The sequence below is a fragment of the Cherax quadricarinatus genome, chromosome 73 (assembly GCF_038502225.1).
Source record: "Cherax quadricarinatus isolate ZL_2023a chromosome 73, ASM3850222v1, whole genome shotgun sequence".
In the NCBI taxonomy this organism is placed as follows: domain Eukaryota; kingdom Metazoa; phylum Arthropoda; class Malacostraca; order Decapoda; family Parastacidae; genus Cherax; species Cherax quadricarinatus.
Genome location: NC_091364.1, coordinates 22,778,121 through 22,798,079, shown reverse-complemented (window position 1 = coordinate 22,798,079; position 19,959 = coordinate 22,778,121). Strand labels below are relative to the sequence as shown.

At 41.5% G+C, this 19,959-nt stretch overlaps 1 protein-coding gene across 1 annotated transcript in view; it reads left to right on the top strand.

Moving 5' to 3' along the window:
• The window catches only part of Pfas (phosphoribosylformylglycinamidine synthase), a 295,039-nt gene that overhangs the window by 241,074 nt on the left and 34,006 nt on the right, over nt 1-19,959 (top strand). Inside the window, exon 19 of the mRNA XM_070100647.1 lies at nt 168-410. Coding sequence (XP_069956748.1) covers nt 168-410 — 243 coding nt within the window. The remainder of the gene's footprint in view (nt 1-167; nt 411-19,959) is intronic.

The window sequence follows — 19,959 nt, the reverse complement described above, 5'->3', positions numbered from 1 at the left end:
AATAAAAACCCATAAAACAGACCAGGGGAAATTGGAAAATTGGAAAAAATCATATATTTCTGCTGCAGTGAAAGGGCTAAGGGTAATATCACCATACATTTACTGCTCTGAAATAGTAATGTGTATAAGTTCTTAAATAGTCGCCTTAGTGTTGATGCAATATGTAGGATGTGAAGTGCTCAGCCAACTGGATGTGGGCAGCCAAGCTACCAGGCGAGGGTTGGGCGCTGTATCAAGCTTGTGAGGCAATGTGTGAGATCATGAAGAGTGTTGGTGTGGCTGTGGACGGTGGCAAGGACTCCCTCAGTATGGCTGCTAGAGTGCCAGGGAAAGATGGTGCCAGCAGTGTAGTGAAGGCTCCAGGGTCGCTGGTGGTGTCTGCCTATGCTCCCTGTCCTGATGTGACAAAGGTCAGTATTACACATCATTAAATTGTCTTCTGTGTAATGTTGAGTGTGAACACTGATTGTGATCAGAATATAGATAAAACCCTAGTTTAGTTATAACTGCTTTACTTACAGGGCTTTTAAGTTATATCTCTCATATATAACTGACAAAAATAAAATTTTACTTTCCAGAGGAAAATATGTAAAATTATATTTTGTACTGTAAATTTATGAGTGAATTTAACAGATAACTTGGTCAAGCATAAGCCTTGGTGACTGGTACTAACAAACTGGTTTAGAAAGTCTCGTGAGCAAACACTAGGACAATATTTATTAAAAAACATTTTGGTCCTGGGACCTTCATCACTTCTAACATGCACAGGTTGAAAATAATGCTATGTATAGACAGAAATTTCGGTGAGTCAGTGACCTGAAAAATCCAAGTGAGACTTAAGATGAGATTAGGTAGACGATGAGGTCAAATGATTCCTGTATTAGAAAGGTTACGTTTTGCCTGGGTGAAAAATTTGTGTGTGTGTGTGTGTGTGTACACTCACCTAGTTGAGGTTGCAGGGGTCAAGTCCAAGCTCCTGGCCCCACCTCTTCACTGGTCGCTACTAGGTCACTCTCCCTGAGCTTTATCATACCTCTGCTTAAAGCTATTTATTTATTTATTTATTTATTTATTTATTTAAAAATTTGTGCACACATACAGAGGTACAAAAAATACAGAAAATAGCAGTATGCCAAAGCCACTTATACTATGCATAGCATTACGGGCTGGCTTAAAATTAACTTAAGATGAACTAAGCAATGATGACATTGGTGATAAAACTTTAATGTAAACAGATTACTATAAAGCACAAGTGAGTATTACAAAGACAGGTCATATGGTTGTATGCATTGTTGTACATTCAGTAGAATGGAGTATTCTGTTAGGTAGTGTATTTAAAAAATAATAAAGTTAGATTGGGTTTTAGGTTTAACATTTATGTGATATAATTGTGAGAAACATTTAAGATATACAATTTATAAGGTTCAGTTATTCAGTATTTATTTGGTTTTGGGTGAGTAAGTGATCTTTGAGAAGAGACTTGAATTTATAAACAGGTAGTGTTTCTTTTATATTTACAGGTAATGAGTTCCAGATTTTAGGGCCTTTTATGTGCATTGAGTTTTTGCAAAGTGTGAGATGGACACGAGGAACATCAAAGAGTGATCTGTGCCTTGTGTTATGGTCATGTGTTCTGTTGAGGTTGGCAAGGAGATGTTTGAGGGGAGGGTTAATATCAGAGTTAAGTGTTCTATGTATGTAATAGGTGCAGTAATAAGTATGAATGTTTTGTATGGTGAATAGGTTTAGTGTATTGAATATTGGTGGAGTGTGCTGCCTATAGTGAGAATTTGTTATCATTCTAACTGCAGCCTTTTGTTGGGTAATTAGTGGTCTGAGATGGTTACTTGTTGTTGAGCCCCATGCACAAATTCCATAGGTGAGATAGGGGTAAATAAGAGAGTGATATAGGGCCAGGAGGGCTGACTGTGGAGCATAGTACCGTATCTTCGATAGTATGCCTACAGTCTTGGAAATTTTCTTAGAAATTTGTTGTATATGTGTATGAAATTTGAGTCTATTATCAAGGTGGATTCCTAAGAATTTTCCCTCTGTTAGCTTTGTGATAGGTGATCCGTTTATCATTATGTTAAGAGGGACATCTGTAGCTCTGTTACCAAACTGAATGAAGTAGGTTTTGTCAATGTTTAGTGTAAGTTTGTTAGTCCTCATCCAGGTAGATATTTTCTGTAATTCTGTATTTACAGTATTGGCTAGCGTGACTGGGCTCGGGTGGGAGAAGACGTATGTAGTGTCATCTGCAAATAGTGTGGGTTTGAGTAATTGCGAAGCATTTGGTAGGTCATTTATGTATAGGAGAAAGAGAAGAGGGCCAAGGACACTTCCCTGTGGGACACCAACTGTAATTGGTTGTGCAGAAAAGTTTGCCCCATTTGCATACACATATTGGCTTCTGTTGCTGAGGTATGACTTGAGGTAGTTGAGGGAGTGCCCTCTTATACCATAGTGTGACAATTTTACGTGGAGCAAGTCATGGTTAACTGTATCAAAAGCTTTACGCAAGTCAATGAAGATCCCCAGTGGGACTTCTTTTTTCTCTATTGCAGTGTATATATGTTCTAGCATGTTCTAGCTATGTATGGATCCTGCCTCCACTACATCGCTTTCCAAACTATTCCACTTCCTGACTACTCTGTGGCTGAAGAAATACTTCCTAACATCCCTGTGATTCATCTGTGTCTTCAACTTCCAACTGTGTCCCCTTGTTGCTGTGTCCCATCTCTGGAACATCCTGTCTTTGTGTGTGTGTGTGTGTGTGTGTGTGTTTACTCACCTATTTGTTCTCACCTATTTGTGGTTGCAGGGGTCGAGTCATAGCTCCTGGCCCAGCCTCTTCGCTGATTGCTACTAGGTCCTCTCTCTCCCTGCCCCATGAGCTTTATCATACCTCGCCTTAAAACTATGTATGGTTCCCGCCTCCACTACGTCACTTTCTAGGCTATTCCACGGCCTGACTACTCTATGACTGAAGAAATACTTCCTAACATCCCTTTGATTCATCTGAGTCTTCAACTTCCAATTGTGACCTCTTGTGTCTGTGTCCTTTCTCTGGAACATCCCGTCTTTGTCCACCTTGTCTATTCCGCTCAGTATTTTATATGTCGTTATCATGTCTCCCCTGACCCTCCTGTCCTCCAGTGTCGTCAGGCCGATTTCCCTCAACCTTTCTTCGTAGGACAATCCCCGTAGCTCTGGGACTAGTCTTGTTGCAAACCTTTGCACTTTCTCTAATTTCTTGACATGCTTGACTAGGTGTGGATTCCAAACTGGTGCTGCATACTCCAGTGTGGGCCTGATGTAAATGGTATACAGAGTCTTGAACGAATCCTTACTGAGGTATTGGAACGCTATCCGTAGGTTTGCCAGGCGCCCGTATGCTGCAGCAGTTATCTGATTGATGTACGCCTCAGGAGATATGCTCGGTGTTATACTCACCCCCAGATCTTTTTCCTTGAGTGAGGTTTGCAGTCTTTGGCCATCTAAACTATATTGTGTCTGCGGTCTTCTTTGTCCTTCCCCAATCTTCATGACTTTCCATTTGGTAGGGTTAAACTCAAGGAGCCAGTTGCTTGTAGCCTGTCCAGGTCTCTTTGTAGTCCTGCCTGATCCTCATCCGATTTGATTCTTCTCATTAACTTCACATCATCTGCAAACAAGGACACTTCTGAGTCTATCCCTTCTGTTATGTCGTTCACATATACCAAGAACAGCACAGGTCCTAGGACTAAACCCTGTGGAACCCCGCTTGTCACAGGCGCCCACTCTGACACCTCGTCACTTACCATGACTCGTTGTTGCCCCCCTGTCAGGTATTCTCTGATCCATTGCAGTGCCTTTCCTGTTATGTGTGCCTGATCCTCTAGCTTTTGCAGTAACCTCTTGTGAGGAACTGTGTCGAAGGCCTTCTTGCAGTCCAAAAAAATGCAGTCAATCCACCCCTCTCTCTCTTGTCTTACTTCTGTCACCTTGTCATAAAACTCTAGTAGGTTTGTGACACAGGATTTTCCTTCCCTGAAACCGTGCTGGTTTCAATTATACACCACTCTCCTCCTGATGATCTTCTCCATGACCTTGCATACTATACACGTTAGTGATACAGGTCTGTAGTTTAGTGCCTTATGTCTGTCTCCCTTTTTAAAAATTGGGACTACATTTGCCATCTTCCATACCTCAGGGAGTTGCCCAGTTTCAAATGATGTGTTGAAGATCTTTGTTAATGGCACACACAATATATCTGCTCCTTCTTTAAGGACCCACGGAGAGATGTTGTCTGGTCCCACCGCCTTTGAGGTGTCAAGTACGCATAGCAGCTTCTTCACGTCCTCCTTGGTTATATGTACCTCATCCAGCACTTGCTGGTGTACCCCCTTTTCTGATTTCCTGGAGTCCTACTGGTTTCCACTGTAAATACTTCTTTAAATCTCGTGTTGAGCTCCTGACATACCTCTCGGTCGTTTCTTGGGAATTCCCCATCACTCTTCCTCAGTCTGATTACCTGGTCCTTGACTGTTGTTTTCCTCCTGATGTGGCTGTACAACAGCTTCGGGTCAGTCTTGACTTTCGATGCTATGTCATTTTCATATTGTCGCTGAGCCTCCCTTCTTATCTGTGCATATTCGTTTCTGGCTCTACGGCTAATCTCTTTATTTTCCTGAGTTCTCTGTCTTCTGTACCTTTTTCATTCTCTAGTACACCTAGTTTTTGCCTCCCTACACCTTTGGGTGAACCAAGGACTCGTTCTGTTCTTCCTGTGTGTGTGTGTGTGTGTGTGTGTGTGTGTGTGTGTGTGTGTGTGTGTGTGTGTGTGTGTGTGTGTGTGTGTGCGTGAGTGTGTGCATGCGTGTGCGTGCATGTGCGTGCGCGCATGCGTGCGCCTGCGCCTTTCAGTATTATGTTGAATGGCAATGGTGACAGTAGCAGACAGTATTGGTGTGACAGTGTTTAGTGAGGCTTCTAGACATCATCAGCATCTAAGATCTATGAACATGAGTTGTGCCTCATTTCAATTCATCAAATGTCCCGTGGAGTTCCTGTGGAGGACACACACATGCTTTAAGTTGTGATAAATGCTTTAGAAAACTGAAAACTTTAAGTTGTCTCTGTTGCTGGCATTTCATTGTTCATTTATGTAGACTGAAAGATTTCTGCCTGTTTTCCCTACATATTTCTTGGGACAGTTAGAGGTGTAGAGACTATACTTTGTAGTGAGGTCTCTGATAGAGGATGTGTTTATACTGTTAACACTTTATATTTCTTCTAGCAAGTGCCTGGTGAGTATTCTTGGCAAAATCACATGGGAGGACTATGAACTGCTTAGAGGACTGTTTCCTGGGGGATTTGTTAACCCCTTGACTGTCGCAACCCCCAATCCTGAGGTGTCTCCTGGTGTCACAAAATTTAAAAAAAAAAATTATTTTTTCTTATGAAATGATAGAGAATCTTTTCCCGATTGTAATGACACAAAAAAAATGAAATTTGATGGAAACCTGACGGAATTACACGCTTGTGAATTTAGCAACCTTGGTGATATTTACAAATTCGTGATTTCACCCACTTTGAACCCAATTTTCGGCTAATTCCATTGTTCCAGTCGACCAAACTCATAGTTATTTCTTTAGAACTCAAAAATCACTTTATTTCTATGATATGTTTTCCATTCTATCAAATGAGACCAAGAAAACGAGAATACAACCATAAATACTATACGAAAATACACCACAAAGTCGGCATTTTAATTAAAAAAAACGGTCGAAGTTTTTTTTTTCGCATTATACACTGCGTGCTCCAGGATTTTTTTTATATGGTGCACGCTGACCACACAGACCCATTCTCTCACATGTGGGCCTACCAGCTTTCTCCTGCTTGATTTGAAGCCGTTAGAATTTATGAGTATATATACGTCAAACACGGTACCTCGTAAAACGTATATATACGACCGAAACAGTCAAAGGGTTAAGGATAGCTTGTGTCTTGAGTCTGCAATTCTGGATGAAGAAAGAATGAAACTGAAGATGTTTGAAGGCTTGTGTTTTGTAGACAAATTCCTCTAAGAAAATAAATATTGAAGCTGTGAGGAACTCTCAAGATGTCAATAAGAACTCCTGTTTTAGTGCAGGTGTTTTCATGTGAATAGAAGTGTATTAGGTCATCCTTCTTGGTATGTTTTCTGTACATTATTAACCCTTTGACTGTTTCAACCCCAAATCCTGAGGTGTCTCCTGGTGTCGCAAAATATTTGGAAAAAAAATTATTTTTTGTGAAATGATAGAGAATATTTTCCCGACGGTAATGACACCAAAAGTATGAAATTTGATGGAAAACTTAGAGTAACGCTCTCATGAAGTTAGCAACCTCAGCAATATTTACAAATTGGCAATTTTGCCCACTTTGAGCCCTATTTTCTGCTAATTCCATTGTTTCAGTCGGCCAAATTCATAACCATTTCTATAGAACTCAATTTGTTCTATCGACTGAGTACAAGAAACTGCCCATTTACCGATTTCAACTACCCAATAAAGTGATCAGAAATTGGCAATTTGGCCAATTTCCCGCAAATTAAAAAAATATGCTAATTTCAAAATAGAGTCCAGAATGAACAATGCAGACATTCCTGGCTCTAAAATAATATTTTCTTTGTTCATCAGTCATGTCTCCAGCCCCCTCTGATATTACTCTTGCTTTCTGTTTTGAATTTTTATTCAAACGAAAAATAGAAGATTTACTGTTATGCAGAATACTGCAATACTGTAATAATTGTGTAAATAATGTCAACCCATTCATAACTGCATATTAGAATGGCTAGTTGGACACTTATTGGACACTTATTGTTTACTCTTGAACATTGGCAGAAATCAGACATTTCCCCTGCTTTGAGCTCCATTTCAAGGTCCTTTTCATAGTAAAACCAATCAGTCACCTCCATTTCTGTAATGTGTTTTCCATTCTATCAAATGAGACCAAGAAAACGAGAATATAACTATAAAAACTATACAAAAATACATCTCAAAGTTGGTGTTTTAATCCAAAAACACGGTCAGTTTTTTTTTTTCTCATTATGCACTGCTTGCTGCAGGATTTTTTTTATACTGTGCACACTGACAACACAGACCCATTCTCCCACATAAGAACATAAGAACGAAGGAACACTGCAGAAGGCCTACTGGCCCATGCGAGGCAGGTCCAAGTCTCCTACCGGCTTAAGCCAATGCACCCAACCTAGTCAGGTCAGGTCACATTGACTTAAGGGAGGAACACGGCAACCGTCCTGGTAGCACAAGCTAATCAGGTCCAACTCACACCCACCCACACCCACTCATGTATTTATCCAACCTATTTTTAAAGCTACACAACGTTCTGGCCTCTATAACTGTACTCGGGAGTTTGTTCCACTCATCCACAACTCTATTACCAAACCAGTACTTTCCTATATCCTTCCTGAATCTGAATTTTTCTAACTTAAAACCATTGCTGCGAGTCCTGTCTAGGCTAGATATTTTCAGCACACTATTTACATCCCCTTTATTTATTCCTGTCTTCCATTTATACACCTCAATCATATCCCCCCTAATTCTACGTCTTTCTAGAGAGTGAAGATTCAAGGCCCTTAGTCTATCCTCATAGGGAAGGTTTCTGATACATGGGATCAACTTTGTCATCCTCCTTTGTACATTTTCCAGAGCATTTATATCCATTCTGTAATACGGTGACCAAAACTGTGCAGCATAATCTAAATGAGGCCTAACCAAGGATGTATAGAGTTGAAGAACAACCTGAGGACTCCTATTATTTATGCTTCTTGATATAAAGCCAAGGATTCTATTAGCTTTATTGCGAACACTTATGCACTGTTGTCTTGGTTTCAGATTACTGCTAACCACTACTCCTAAATCTTTTTCGCAATCCGTAATATTAAGATCTACATTATTTAGTTTATATGTGGCATGGTTATTGTCCTGTCCAACATTCAGAACTTTGCATTTGTCTATATTAAACTGCATCTGCCGCTTCTCCGACCACTGCATCAGTCTACTCAAATCTTCCTGGAGTGCTCTAATGTCCTCGTCAGAATGAATTCGATGGCCTATTTTGGTGTCATCGGCAAACTTGCTGATGTCGCTCTTTATGCCCTCATCTATGTCGTTTATGTAGATTGTGAACAGCAGGGGGCCCAACACTGACCCCTGTGGAACACCGCTCGTGACGCTTCCCCACTCTGATTTCTCCCCATTTATGCAAACTCTCTGCTGCCTATTTGTCAACCATGCCTCTATCCAGGAAAAAAATTCTCCTCCTATTCCATGTGCCTTAACCCTTTGACTGTCGAAGGGCCCAATCCTGAAGTTGCTCCTGGTGTCGCAAAATATTCGAAAAAAAAAAAATTATTTTTTCTTATGAAAATGTTAAGATTATTTTTCTGATTGTTTTAGTCCCCCCAAAAAATTTTTCCCATCAGTACTTACCGAGATATAGAGGCATGAAGTTTGCAGAAAATGAGCCGCGTATGGCAACAGCGGCGACTGCCGCTCACCCGGTAAACTTTGGTTTACTTGTATTTGAAGGTTTGTTGTTTTTTTCACTATTTTATTTTTTTACATAACTTATGTGGCCTGTGTGACCAAAGTAAGGTGCAATGTACATATATACACTCGTTGTATACAACACAATAAGCACACAAACATAATTATCAATATATTGTTTACAAAACTTGTTTATAAAAACAAACAATACAAAAAATTTTTTATTACTATTGTTCTATAATATATATACCAATATACAGTCACTGAACATACTCCTAGAAGTTCTGTAGCTTGTGGAACTCTGTGAAACAAGGTGTCATATACAGTGGTGTTTTACACTCTTACACATAAAACATGGTGTCATACACAGTGGTGTTTTACACTCTCACACATAAAACATGGTGTCATACACAATGGTGTTTTACACTCCTCACACATAAAACATGGTGTCATACACAGTGGTATTTTACACTCTCACACATAAAACATGGTGTCATACACAATGGTGTTTTACACTCTCACACATAAAATCAGTGTGTGTGCATTTTTGTTGAATTTTTTTTTTATATGCAAAGACAAAACACCTCGTCTGAGCAGTTTTCTTCAAAGTATTAGCAGGCAGTTGTGTTATGTAGTTATCCTAGGTAAATGGTCGTGTGTCATCATTCCTTCCTAATTTCCTTCATTCCTTTCCTACCTGGAGGCTACCTGGAGGGCATTCCACCTCTCTTCCTACATTCCTTCATCTGTCCTTCATTACTTTTTTCCTTCCTTTCATCTAGTCCTTCCTTCATTCCTGCCTTCCCTTCTTGCTTCTGGTTTCTATAATATATATACACATATATAGTCACTAGATACTTTCATAAAACTCCTATTATCACCCTTCAGCAAGCTTGTCTTGTGTGCGAGTGTGTGGCTTATAATTGTTTTGAGTCAGGAGTGGGCAGCTGTCAAAATGACATATTGTCTCATTAGTCACTGCCCCTACCGCCTGTCAAAACAATGGGGTCGGATGCTGCTTCCCCCTCCATTCTATCTAATTATCTTTCTCCCTCATTCTATCTCTTTCAATCTGTCTCTTTCTCTCTCTCTGTCTATCTCTGTCTCACAGGTACACATAAATACAACTATACATAGTGTAAATTACCTAGGATAACCCAAAAAATCCAGACAAAGTGCTATACTCTGCTTGAAGATGTGAGTAAAGGTGATGATGACACAGTCTTGTGGCTCTCTCTGAGACAGAGCTAGACGGATAGACAGGGAGTTTGGCAGACAGACAAATGTTGTTTTTCCTTCTTCTTCTTCTTCCTCTTCCTCTTCTTCCTCCTCTTCCTCCTCTTCCTCCTCTTCCTCCTCTTCCTCCTCTTCCTCCTCTTCCTCCTCTTCCTCCTCCTCCTCCTCTTCCTCCTCCTCCTCTTCCTCCTCCTCCTCCTCCTCCTGGCTCTTGACAGATGGACAGCTGCCCCCCTCCCTCCACCCTCGTTTACGCTCATCAAAGGTCAGCTCTTATCAGATGTTATCTCCCCTTATCTTGTCACTGTCATGGGGTGAACTGTTTTCATGCCTCAAGGGAACATATTATTACATATTATTATTATTAGGTATTAGGTATTATTATTATTCTTATTCTTCTTCTTCTTCTTCTTCTTCTTCTTCTTCTTCTTCTTCTTCCTCCTCCTCCTTCCACCTTCCACCTTCCTCCTCCTCCCTCCCTCCTTCCTCCTCCCTCCCTCCTTCCTCCTCCTCCCTCCTTCTTCCTCCCTCCCTCCTTCCTCCTCCTCTTCTTCCTCCTCCTCTTCTTCCTCCTCCTCTTCCTCCTCTTCCTCCTCCTCCTCCTCCTCCATTGCTTTTGGTCTCAAACTCCTCCAAATCATGAAATTGATCTTCATTGACACTTCCATCGTGTTAGAGCATCACTTGGGAAGAGAAGAGTCCCAGATTTGAAGGGAAGTCACATATTTCTTACCGCTAGACATGCTGAAAAAGGACGACTGAAATGGTATTCCCACAATGCACCACTGGCTCCCCGATTTTTTTTATATGGTGCACACTGACCATGGAGACCCATTCTCTCACATGTGGGCCTACCAGCTTTCTCCTGCTTGATTTGAAGCCGCTAGAATTTATGCGTATAGATACGTCAAACACGGTATCTCCTATGACGTACATATACGACTGCGACAGTCAAAGGGTTAATAGTCTCTGATGTGGGACCCTGTCAAAAGCCTTACTGAAGTCCATGTACGCAATATCATATTCATTACCATGATCTACTTCCTCAAATACCTTAGTGAAAAAAGTTAACAAATTCGTAAGGCAGGAACGCCCCTTTGTAAAACCATGCTGAGATTCGTTGATTAATTTATGCTTTTCAAGGTGGCTACGAACTGCCTCGGGAATTATTGATTCCATAAATTTTCCCACTATGGAGGTTAGGCTTATTGGTCTATAGTTTGAAGCTAAGGACCTGTCACCTGCTTTGAAAATAGGTATCACATTTGCCATTTTCCACTTATCTGGCACCATGCCAGTTTGTAGTGATATGTTGAAAAGATTAGCCAAAGGTTTGCTAAGCTCCTCTTTACATTCCTTTAGAACCCTTGCATACAGTTCATCAGGGCCTGGGGATGTGTTAGGTTTTAATTTATTTATTTGCCTAAGGACCATGTCACTTGTGACCCTAATCGTGCACAGTTTATTATCGTCCTGTTCCACATAATTTATCATTTCTGGAATATCGCTGGTATCCTCCTGTGTAAAAACTGAGAGGAAGTATGTGTTAAAACTTCTACACATTTCCTTATCACTGTCAGTGAGCTGACCCGAGGAACTTTTGAGTGGGCCTATCTTGTCCCTGACCTTACTTCTGTATACCTGAAAGAATCCTTTTGGGTTAGTCTTCGAATCTCTTGCAACTTTAACCTCATAATCTCTTTTTGCTTTTCTAATTCCTTTTTTTATTTCTCTCTTTAACTGAATATATCGATTTCTTAATTGCCCCTCTCCTCTTTTGATTTGCCTATATATGCCTCTCTTTTGACCAATTAGATATTTTAATCTATTGTTCATCCATTTAGGATCATTTTTGTTTGATCTGATTTCCCTATTTGGAACATAATTTGACTGAGCAGCTAGAACTATGCCCTGGAAAGCATCATATCGGCATCCATCACCACCTACCTGACCCTTAGTCAGGTCATTCCAGTTCAGCCCACCTAAGTAATTTTTCAGTCCTATGAAATCAGCCAAGCGGAAGTCAGGGACGGAGACTTGATTGCCATTATTAGGGGAATTCCATGATATATTAAAACTGAGTGATTTGTGATCACTTTCCCCAAGCTCATCATTAACCTCAAGATTATTAATTAGTGTTTCCCTACTGGCAAGAACCAAGTCAAGGAGGTTATTTCCCCTAGTTGGCTCTGTCACAAACTGTTTTAAAAAACAATCCTGGATCGTATCAAGAAAGTCACCTGACTCTAAATTTCCTGTCAAATTGCTCCAGTCAATCTGTCTGTAGTTGAAATCTCCCATTAGTACAACATTTTCGTTTGTAGATGCCTTTCGAATTTCGTCCCATAGAAGTTTACTGCACTCCCTATCAAGATTTGGGCCCTGTAAATCACACCCAAAATTAGTTTTTCTTGGCCCTCGAGAAGCTGTAACCAAACAGATTCAGTGGCTGACGCTTCTAATTTAATATCTTGTCTAACACAACAATTTAAATTGTCTCTGACATACATCGCTACTCCACCACCTTTCCTGTTGACCCTGTCAGTGTGGAATAATTTATAGCCTTGTATGTGACATTCAGAGGGCATCTCTCTATCCTTCAGATTGAGCCAGGTCTCTGTTATAGCAATAATATCTGTGTTTCCTGCACTTGCAATTAATCTTAGCTCATCTATCTTATTTCTTACACTCCTGCTATTAGTATAGTAAACCTTAAGGGAGCTAGTCCCTTGCTGCCGTCTGCTGTCCCCCTTTGTTTGCTGACCTGATCTATTGTTTTTATTTATAACTTCATGCTGAGTGCCTTTTATACATTTACTGTTTCAAACCCTAGTGTTGCAACCTGCTTGTTTCCCACACACACCCATACCTCTATCTTCTATCAGTTTAAAATCATAGGCATTTCACCAATGGCCTTCTCAATCGAGTCTGCAAGTGTTACCACCCCAGCCCCAGAGAGATGTACCCCATCCCTTGCATACATATCATGTTTGCCATAAAAGTTGTTCCAGTTGTCAATGAATGGGATTGCAAGTTCCTTGCAGTATCTGTCTAGCCAGCAATTTACACCAATTGCCCTAGACAACCATTCATTTCCTACTCCCCTTCTAGGCAAGATGCTACATATGATTGGGATCCCTCCCTTAGACTTAATGAAATCTATAGCTGACCTGTACTTATCTAGCAGCTTTTCTCTCCTACCCTTCCCAATATCATTTCCACCAGCACTGAGACAGATAATGGGCTTGTTCCCATTACCTGACATGATATTATCCAGCCTGTTGACTATGTTCCCAACACCAGCTCCAGGAAAGCACACTCTATCTCTCATCTTCTTATTCCTATTACAAAAAGCATGGTCAATATATCTTACCTGAGAGTCACCAACCACAAGAATGCGCTTACCTCCATTAGCAGGGGCAGTAGTACCCTTACCTTCACTGGCCACTGAAGTACATTCATCCTGAAGAACAGAGAAGCGATTTCCTAGCTTCAGATCTTCACTCTTAACTTTCCTTACTCTGATGCGCCTCCCATTACTGTGAACCACTTGCCACTTGTAGCAGGTGCTGGGCTGCACCTCACTGCTGGTAGCCGTTGCTACCTCCCCACCTACAGCCTCCTCACAGCGAGAGACAGACTGCACCTCACTGCTAGAAGCTTCATTTCCCACAACTCCAGCCACCTCACACTCTCTCCCAGACCCATTGAGGTGGACCTTCAGCCTCCTAATCTCCTCCTGGAGAAGCAAGACCTCCTCCTTCAACTCTCCAACCTCAATTTTTAAAACACTGCAGAAGCAAGCCATGCTTTGTAACCGTCCACGCTAATCCCCAAAGCAGCTCAGGGTCTGTGACCTCACGGCTTGATTTGAAGCCGCTAGAATTTTTGAGTATATATACATCAAACACATTGGCTCGTAAGACGTATAAATACAACCGAAACAGTCAAAGAGTTAAGAGATGTTTGTCATTGTTAGGAGACCTACACAGGAGGACGTCGAAGAAACGTAGTTTGCATAGAAAACGTACCAATAAGGATGATGTTATACGCTACTGTTCACACAAAGACATCCTGCACTAAAAAAGGTGTTCTTATTGACTTCTCCGGTCCTTGTTTCCTTGAAGAATGTATGTATATAACCCAAGACTTTAGGTGTCTTCAGTTTCCATCTTTCTTCATCCATGACTGGAGACTCAAGACACAAGCTATCCTCAACACTCCTATGGCGTCTTACTGTAGGTCAGTGGTAGTACAGTGGAACCTCAAATTTCGAACTTAATTCATTCCAGGAGTTAGTTCTAAATTCAAAAAGTTTGCAAAGCGAAGCAATAGTTCCCATAAGAAATAATGGAAATACAATTAATCTGTTCCAGAAACCCAAAAATATTCACAAAAAAATACATTTTATGGAGATTAATTATAGTTTTACATACACACAACAAATACGTAGAGTGTACAATTATGTACGTATTAATAAATTTAAATAAACATAAAATAACATTTTTACTTACCTTTATTGAAGATTGGTGATGGCATCTGGAAGATAGGGAGGAGGAGAGAGGTAGTTGGGGTTATTGTTTGGAAGGGGAATCCCCCTTCATAAGGACTTTAGGTATCAAAGCCCTCTCTGGGGTTACTTCCCTTCTGTCTTTAATGCCAGTAGGACCAGCTTGAGTCACTGGATCCCTGTCTCACAGAATAACTGTCCACAGTCCTCTGTTTCTGGCACCTCTTTAAGATTTTCCTAAAATGGGGAAATGAGCTTCCTTGATTTGTTCTTTCTTTGTCAGGATAGAAGCAATGGTCGACTTGTTTTTCCCATACATCCTGGCAAGCTCAACAAGTCTCACACCACTCTCATACGTCTGTATTATTTCCTTCTTCACATCTGTGGTGTTTCTCACTTTCTTTACCACAGGGGTACCACTAGCAAGTTTTTTGGGCCCATTGTAACTTATTTCACAGTCCCACAAGCACTAAACACAATGAATTAATCGTAATAGGTTTGAATAAGAGCACAGGTTAATGTTCACTCGAGCACCAACAAAGCCAGACTGGCTCAAGGCGCCTGTGTGGGGATGCGGACAGAGTGGGCTGGCAAACAGGTCCGGTACCTGGCAGTTCGAAAATAGGGGCGAGTTCAATAACAGGGACAAAGTTGGGTCGAAAAAAGTGGTTGATTTTCGAAGAGTTTGATAACAGATATGTTCGAAATTTGAGGTTCCACTGTACATGTTACTGTAGATCAGTGGTAGTACCTTGTGTCTGTTACTGTAGGTGAGTGGTAGTACCTTGTGTCTGTTACTGTAGGTGAGTGGTAGTACCTTGTGTCTGTTACTGTAGGTGAGTGGTAGTACCTTGTGTCTGTTTTTGTAGGGCAGTGATAGTACCTTGTGTCTGTTACTGTAGGTCAGTGGTAGTACCTTGTGTCTGTTACTGTAGGTCAGTGGTTAAGTACCTGTTACTGTAGGTCAGTGGTAGTACCTGTTACTGTAGGTCAGTGGCAGTACCTGTTACTGTAGGTCAGTGGTAGTACCTTGTGTCTGTTACTGTAGGTCAGTGGTAGTACCTTGTGTCTGTTTTTGTAGGGCAGTGATAGTACCTTGTGTCTGTTACTGTAGGTCAGTGGTAGTACCTTGTGTCTGTTACTGTAGGTTAGTGGTAGTACCTTGTGTCTGTTTTTGTAGGTCTGTGGTAGTACCTTGTGTCTGTTTTTGTAGGTCAGTGATAGTACCTTGGGTCTGTTACTGTAGGTCAGTGGTAGTACCTTGTGTCTGTTTTTGTAGGGCAGTGATAGTACCTTGTGTCTGTTACTGTAGGTCAGTGGTAGTACCTTGTGTCTGTTACTGTAGGTCAGTGGTAGTACCTTGTGTCTGTTTTTGTAGGTCTGTGGTAATACCTTGTGTTTTTGTAGGTCAGTGATAGTACCTTGTGTCTCTTACTGTAGGTCAGTGGTAGTACCTGTTACTGTAGGTCAGTGGTAGTACCTGTTACTGTAGGTCAGTGGTAGTACCTGTTACTGTAGGTCAGTGGTAGTACCTTGTGTCTGTTACTGTAGGTCAGTGGTAGTACCTTGTCTGTTACTGTAGGTCAGTGGTAGTACCTTGTGTCTGATACTGTAGGTCAGTGGTAGTACCTTGTGTATGTTACTGTAGGTCTGTGGTAGTACCTTGTGTGTGTTACTGTAGGTCAGTGGTAGTACCTTGTGTCTGTTATTGTAGGTCAGTGGTAGTACCTTGTGTGTATTACTGTAGGTCATTGGTAGTACCTTGTGTCTGTTACTGTAGGTCAGTGATAGTACCTTGTGTCTGTTACTGTAGGTCAGTGGTAGTACCTTGTGTCTGTTACTGTAGGTCAGTGGTAGTACCTGTTACTGTAGGTCAGTGGTAGTACCTGTTACTGTAAGTCAGTGATAGTACCTTGTGTCTGTTACTGTAGGTCAGTGGTAGTACCTTGTGTCTGTTACTGTAGGTCAGTGGTAGTACCTTGTGTCTGTTACTGTAGGTCAGTGGTAGTACCTTGTGTCTGTTACTGTAGGTCTGTGGTAGTACCTTGTGTCTGTTATTGTAGGTCAGTGATAGTACCTTGTGTCTGTTATTGTAGGTCGATGGTACTACCTTGTGTCTGTTATTCTAGGTCAATGGTAGTACCTTGTCTGTTACTGTATGTCAGTGGTAGTACCTTGTGTCTGTTATTGTAGGTCAGTGGTATTACCTTGTATCTTTTACTGTAGGTCAGTGGTAGTACCTTGTGTCTGTTACTGTAGGTCAGTGGTAGTACCTTGTATCTGTTACTGTAGGTCAGTGGTAGTACCTTGTGTCTCTTTCTGTAGGTCAATGGTAGTACTTTGTATCTGTTATTGTAGGTCAGTGATAGTACCTAGTGTCTGTTATTGTAGGTCAATGGTAGCACCTTGTCTGTTACTGTTGGTCAGTGGTAGTACCTGTTACTGTAGTTCACTGGTAGTACCTTGTGTCTGTTATTGTGGGTCAATGGTAGTACCTTGTATCTGTTACTGTATGTCAGTGGGAGTACCTTGTGTATGTTACTGTAGGTTAGTGGTAGTACCTTGTGTCTGTAGTTGTAGGTCAGTGGTAGTACCTTGTGTCTGTTATTGTAGGTCAGTGATAGTACCTTGTGTCTGTTATTGTAGGTCAATGGTAGTACCTTGTGTCTCTTTCTGTAGGTCAGTGATAGTACCTTGTCTGTTACTGTAGGTCAATGGTAATACCTTGTGTCTGTCATTGTAGGTCAATGGTAGTACCTTGTCTGTTACTGTAGGTCAGTGGTAGTACCTTGTGTCTGTTATTGTAGGTCAGTGGTATTACCTTGTGTCTGTTACTGTAGGTCAGTGGTAGCACCTTGTCTGTTACTGTAGGTCAGTGGGAGTACCTTGTGTCTATTACTGTAGGTCAGTGGTATTACCTTGTGTCTGTTACTGTAGGTCAGTGGTAGCACCTTGTCTGTTACTGTAGGTCAGTGGTAGTACCTGTTGCTGTAGGTCAGTGGTAGTACCTGTTACTGTAGGTCAGTGGTAGTACCTTGTGTCTGTTACTGTAGGTCAGTGGTATTACCTTGTGTCTGTTACTGTAGGTCAGTGGTAGCACCTTGTCTGTTACTGTAGGTCAGTGGTAGTACCTGTTGCTGTAGGTCAGTGGTAGTACCTGTTACTGTAGGTCAGTGGTAGTACCTTGTGTCTGTTACTGTAGGTCAGTGGTAGTACCTTGTATCTGTTATTGTAGGTCAGTAGTAGTACCTTGTGTCTGTTACTGTAGGTCAGTGGTAGTACCTTGTGTCTGTTACTGTAGGTCAGTGGTAGTACCTTGTATCTGTTACTGTAGGTCAGTGGCAGTACCTTGTGTCTGTTATTGTAGGTCAGTGGTAGTACCTTGTGTCTTATTGTAGGTCAGTGGTAGTACCTTGTGTCTGTTACTGTAGGTCAGTGGTAGTACCTTGTGTCTGTTATTGTGGGTCAGTGGTAGTACCTTGTGTCTGTTACTGTAGGTCAGTGGTAGTACCATGTGTCTGTTATTGTAGGTCCATGGTAGTACCTTGTGTCTGTTATTGTAGGTCAGTGGTAGTACGTTGTGTCTGTTTCTGTAGGACAGTGGTAGTACCTTGTGTCTGTTATTGTAGGTCAGTGGTAGTACCTTGTGTCTGTTATTGTAAGTCAGTGGTAGTACCTTGTGTCTGTTATTGTAGGTCAGTGGTAGTACCTTGTGTCTGTTACTGTAGGTCAGTGATAGTACCTTGTGTCTGTTACTGTAGGTCAGTGATAGTACCTTGTCCGTTACTGTAGGTCAGTGGTAGTACCTTGTTTCTGTTACTATAGGTCAGTAGTAGTACATTGTCTGTTACTATAGGTCAGTGGTAGTACCTTGTGTCTGTTATTGTAGGTCTGGTATTACCTTGTGTCTGTTACTGTAGGTCAGTGGTAGTACCTTGTGTCTGTTACTGTAGGTCAGTGATAGTACCTTGTGTCTGTTACTGTAGGTCAGTGATGGTACCTTGTCTGTTACTGTAGGTCAGTGGTAGTACCCTGTGTCTGTTACTGTAGGTCAGTGGTAGTACCTTGTATCTGGTACTGTAGGTCAGTGGTAGTACCTGTTACTATAGGTCAGTGGTAGTACAGTACCTTTTTGTCTGTTATTGTGGGTCAGTGGTAGTACCTTGTGTCTGTTACTGTAGGTCACTGGTAGTACCTTGTGTTTGTTACTGTAGGTCAGTGATAGTACCTTGTCTGTTACTGTAGATCAGTGGTAGTACCCTGTGTCTGTTACTGTAGGTCAGTGGTAGTACCTGTTACTGTAGGTCAGTGGTAGTACCTTGTATCTGGTACTGTAGGTCAGTGGTAGTACCTGTTACTGTAGGTCAGTGGTAGTACCTTGTGTCTGGTACTGTAGGTCAGTGGTAGTACCTGTTACTGTAGGTCAGTGGTAGTACCTTGTATCTGGTACTGTAGGTCAGTGGTAGTACCTGTTACTGTAGGTCAGTGGTAGTACCTTGTATCTGGTACTGTAGGTCAGTGGTAGTACCTGTTACTGTAGGTCAGTGGTAGTACCTTGTATCTGGTACTGTCGGTCAGTGGTAGTACCTTGTGTTTTACTGTAGGTCAGTGGTAGCACCTGTTACTGTAGGTCAGTGGTAGTACCTGTTACTGTAGGTCAATGGTAGTACCTTGTGTTTTACTGTAGGTCAGTGGTAGTACCTGTTGGTGTAGGTCAGTGGTAGTACCTTGTATCTGGTACTGTCGGTCAGTGGTAGTACCTTGTGTTTTACTGTAGGTCAGTGGTAGCACCTGTTACTGTAGGTCAGTGGTAGTACCTGTTACTGTAGGTCAATGGTAGTACCTTGTCTCTTACTGTAGGTCAGTGGTATTACCTTGTGTCTGTTACTGTAGGTCAGTTGTAGCACCTTGTCTGTTACTGTAGGTCAGTGGTAGTACCTGTTACTGTAGGTCAGTGGTAGTACCTGTTACTGTAGGTCAGTGGTAGTACCTGTTACTGTAAATCAGTGATAGTACCTGTTACTGTAGTTAACGGGTAGTACCCTGTGTATGTTACTGTAGGTCAGTGGTAGTACCTTGTGTCTGTTACTGTAGGTCAGTGGTAGTACCTTGTATCTGTTACTGTAGGTCAGTGGTAGTACCTTGTGTCTGTTATTGTAGGTCAGTAGTAGTACCTTGTATCTGTTATTGTAGGTCAGTAGTAGTACCTTGTGTCTGTTACTGTAGGTCAGTGGTAGTACCTTGTGTCTGTTACTGTAGGTCAGTGGTAGTACCTTGTATCTGTTACTGTAGGTCAGTGGCAGTACCTTGTGTCTGTTATTGTAGGTCAGTGGTAGTACCTTGTGTCTTATTGTAGGTCAGTGGTAGTACCTTGTGTCTGTTACTGTAGGTCAGTGGTAGTACCTTGTGTCTGTTATTGTGGGTCAGTGGTAGTACCTTGTGTCTGTTACTGTAGGTCAGTGGTAGTACCATGTGTCTATTATTGTAGGTCCATGGTAGTACCTTGTGTCTGTTATTGTAGGTCAGTGGTAGTACCTTGTGTCTGTTTCTGTAGGACAATGGTAGTACCTTGTGTCTGTTATTGTAGGTCAGTGGTAGTACCTTGTGTCTGTTATTGTAAGTCAGTGGTAGTACCTTGTGTCTGTTATTGTAGGTCAGTGGTAGTACCTTGTGTCT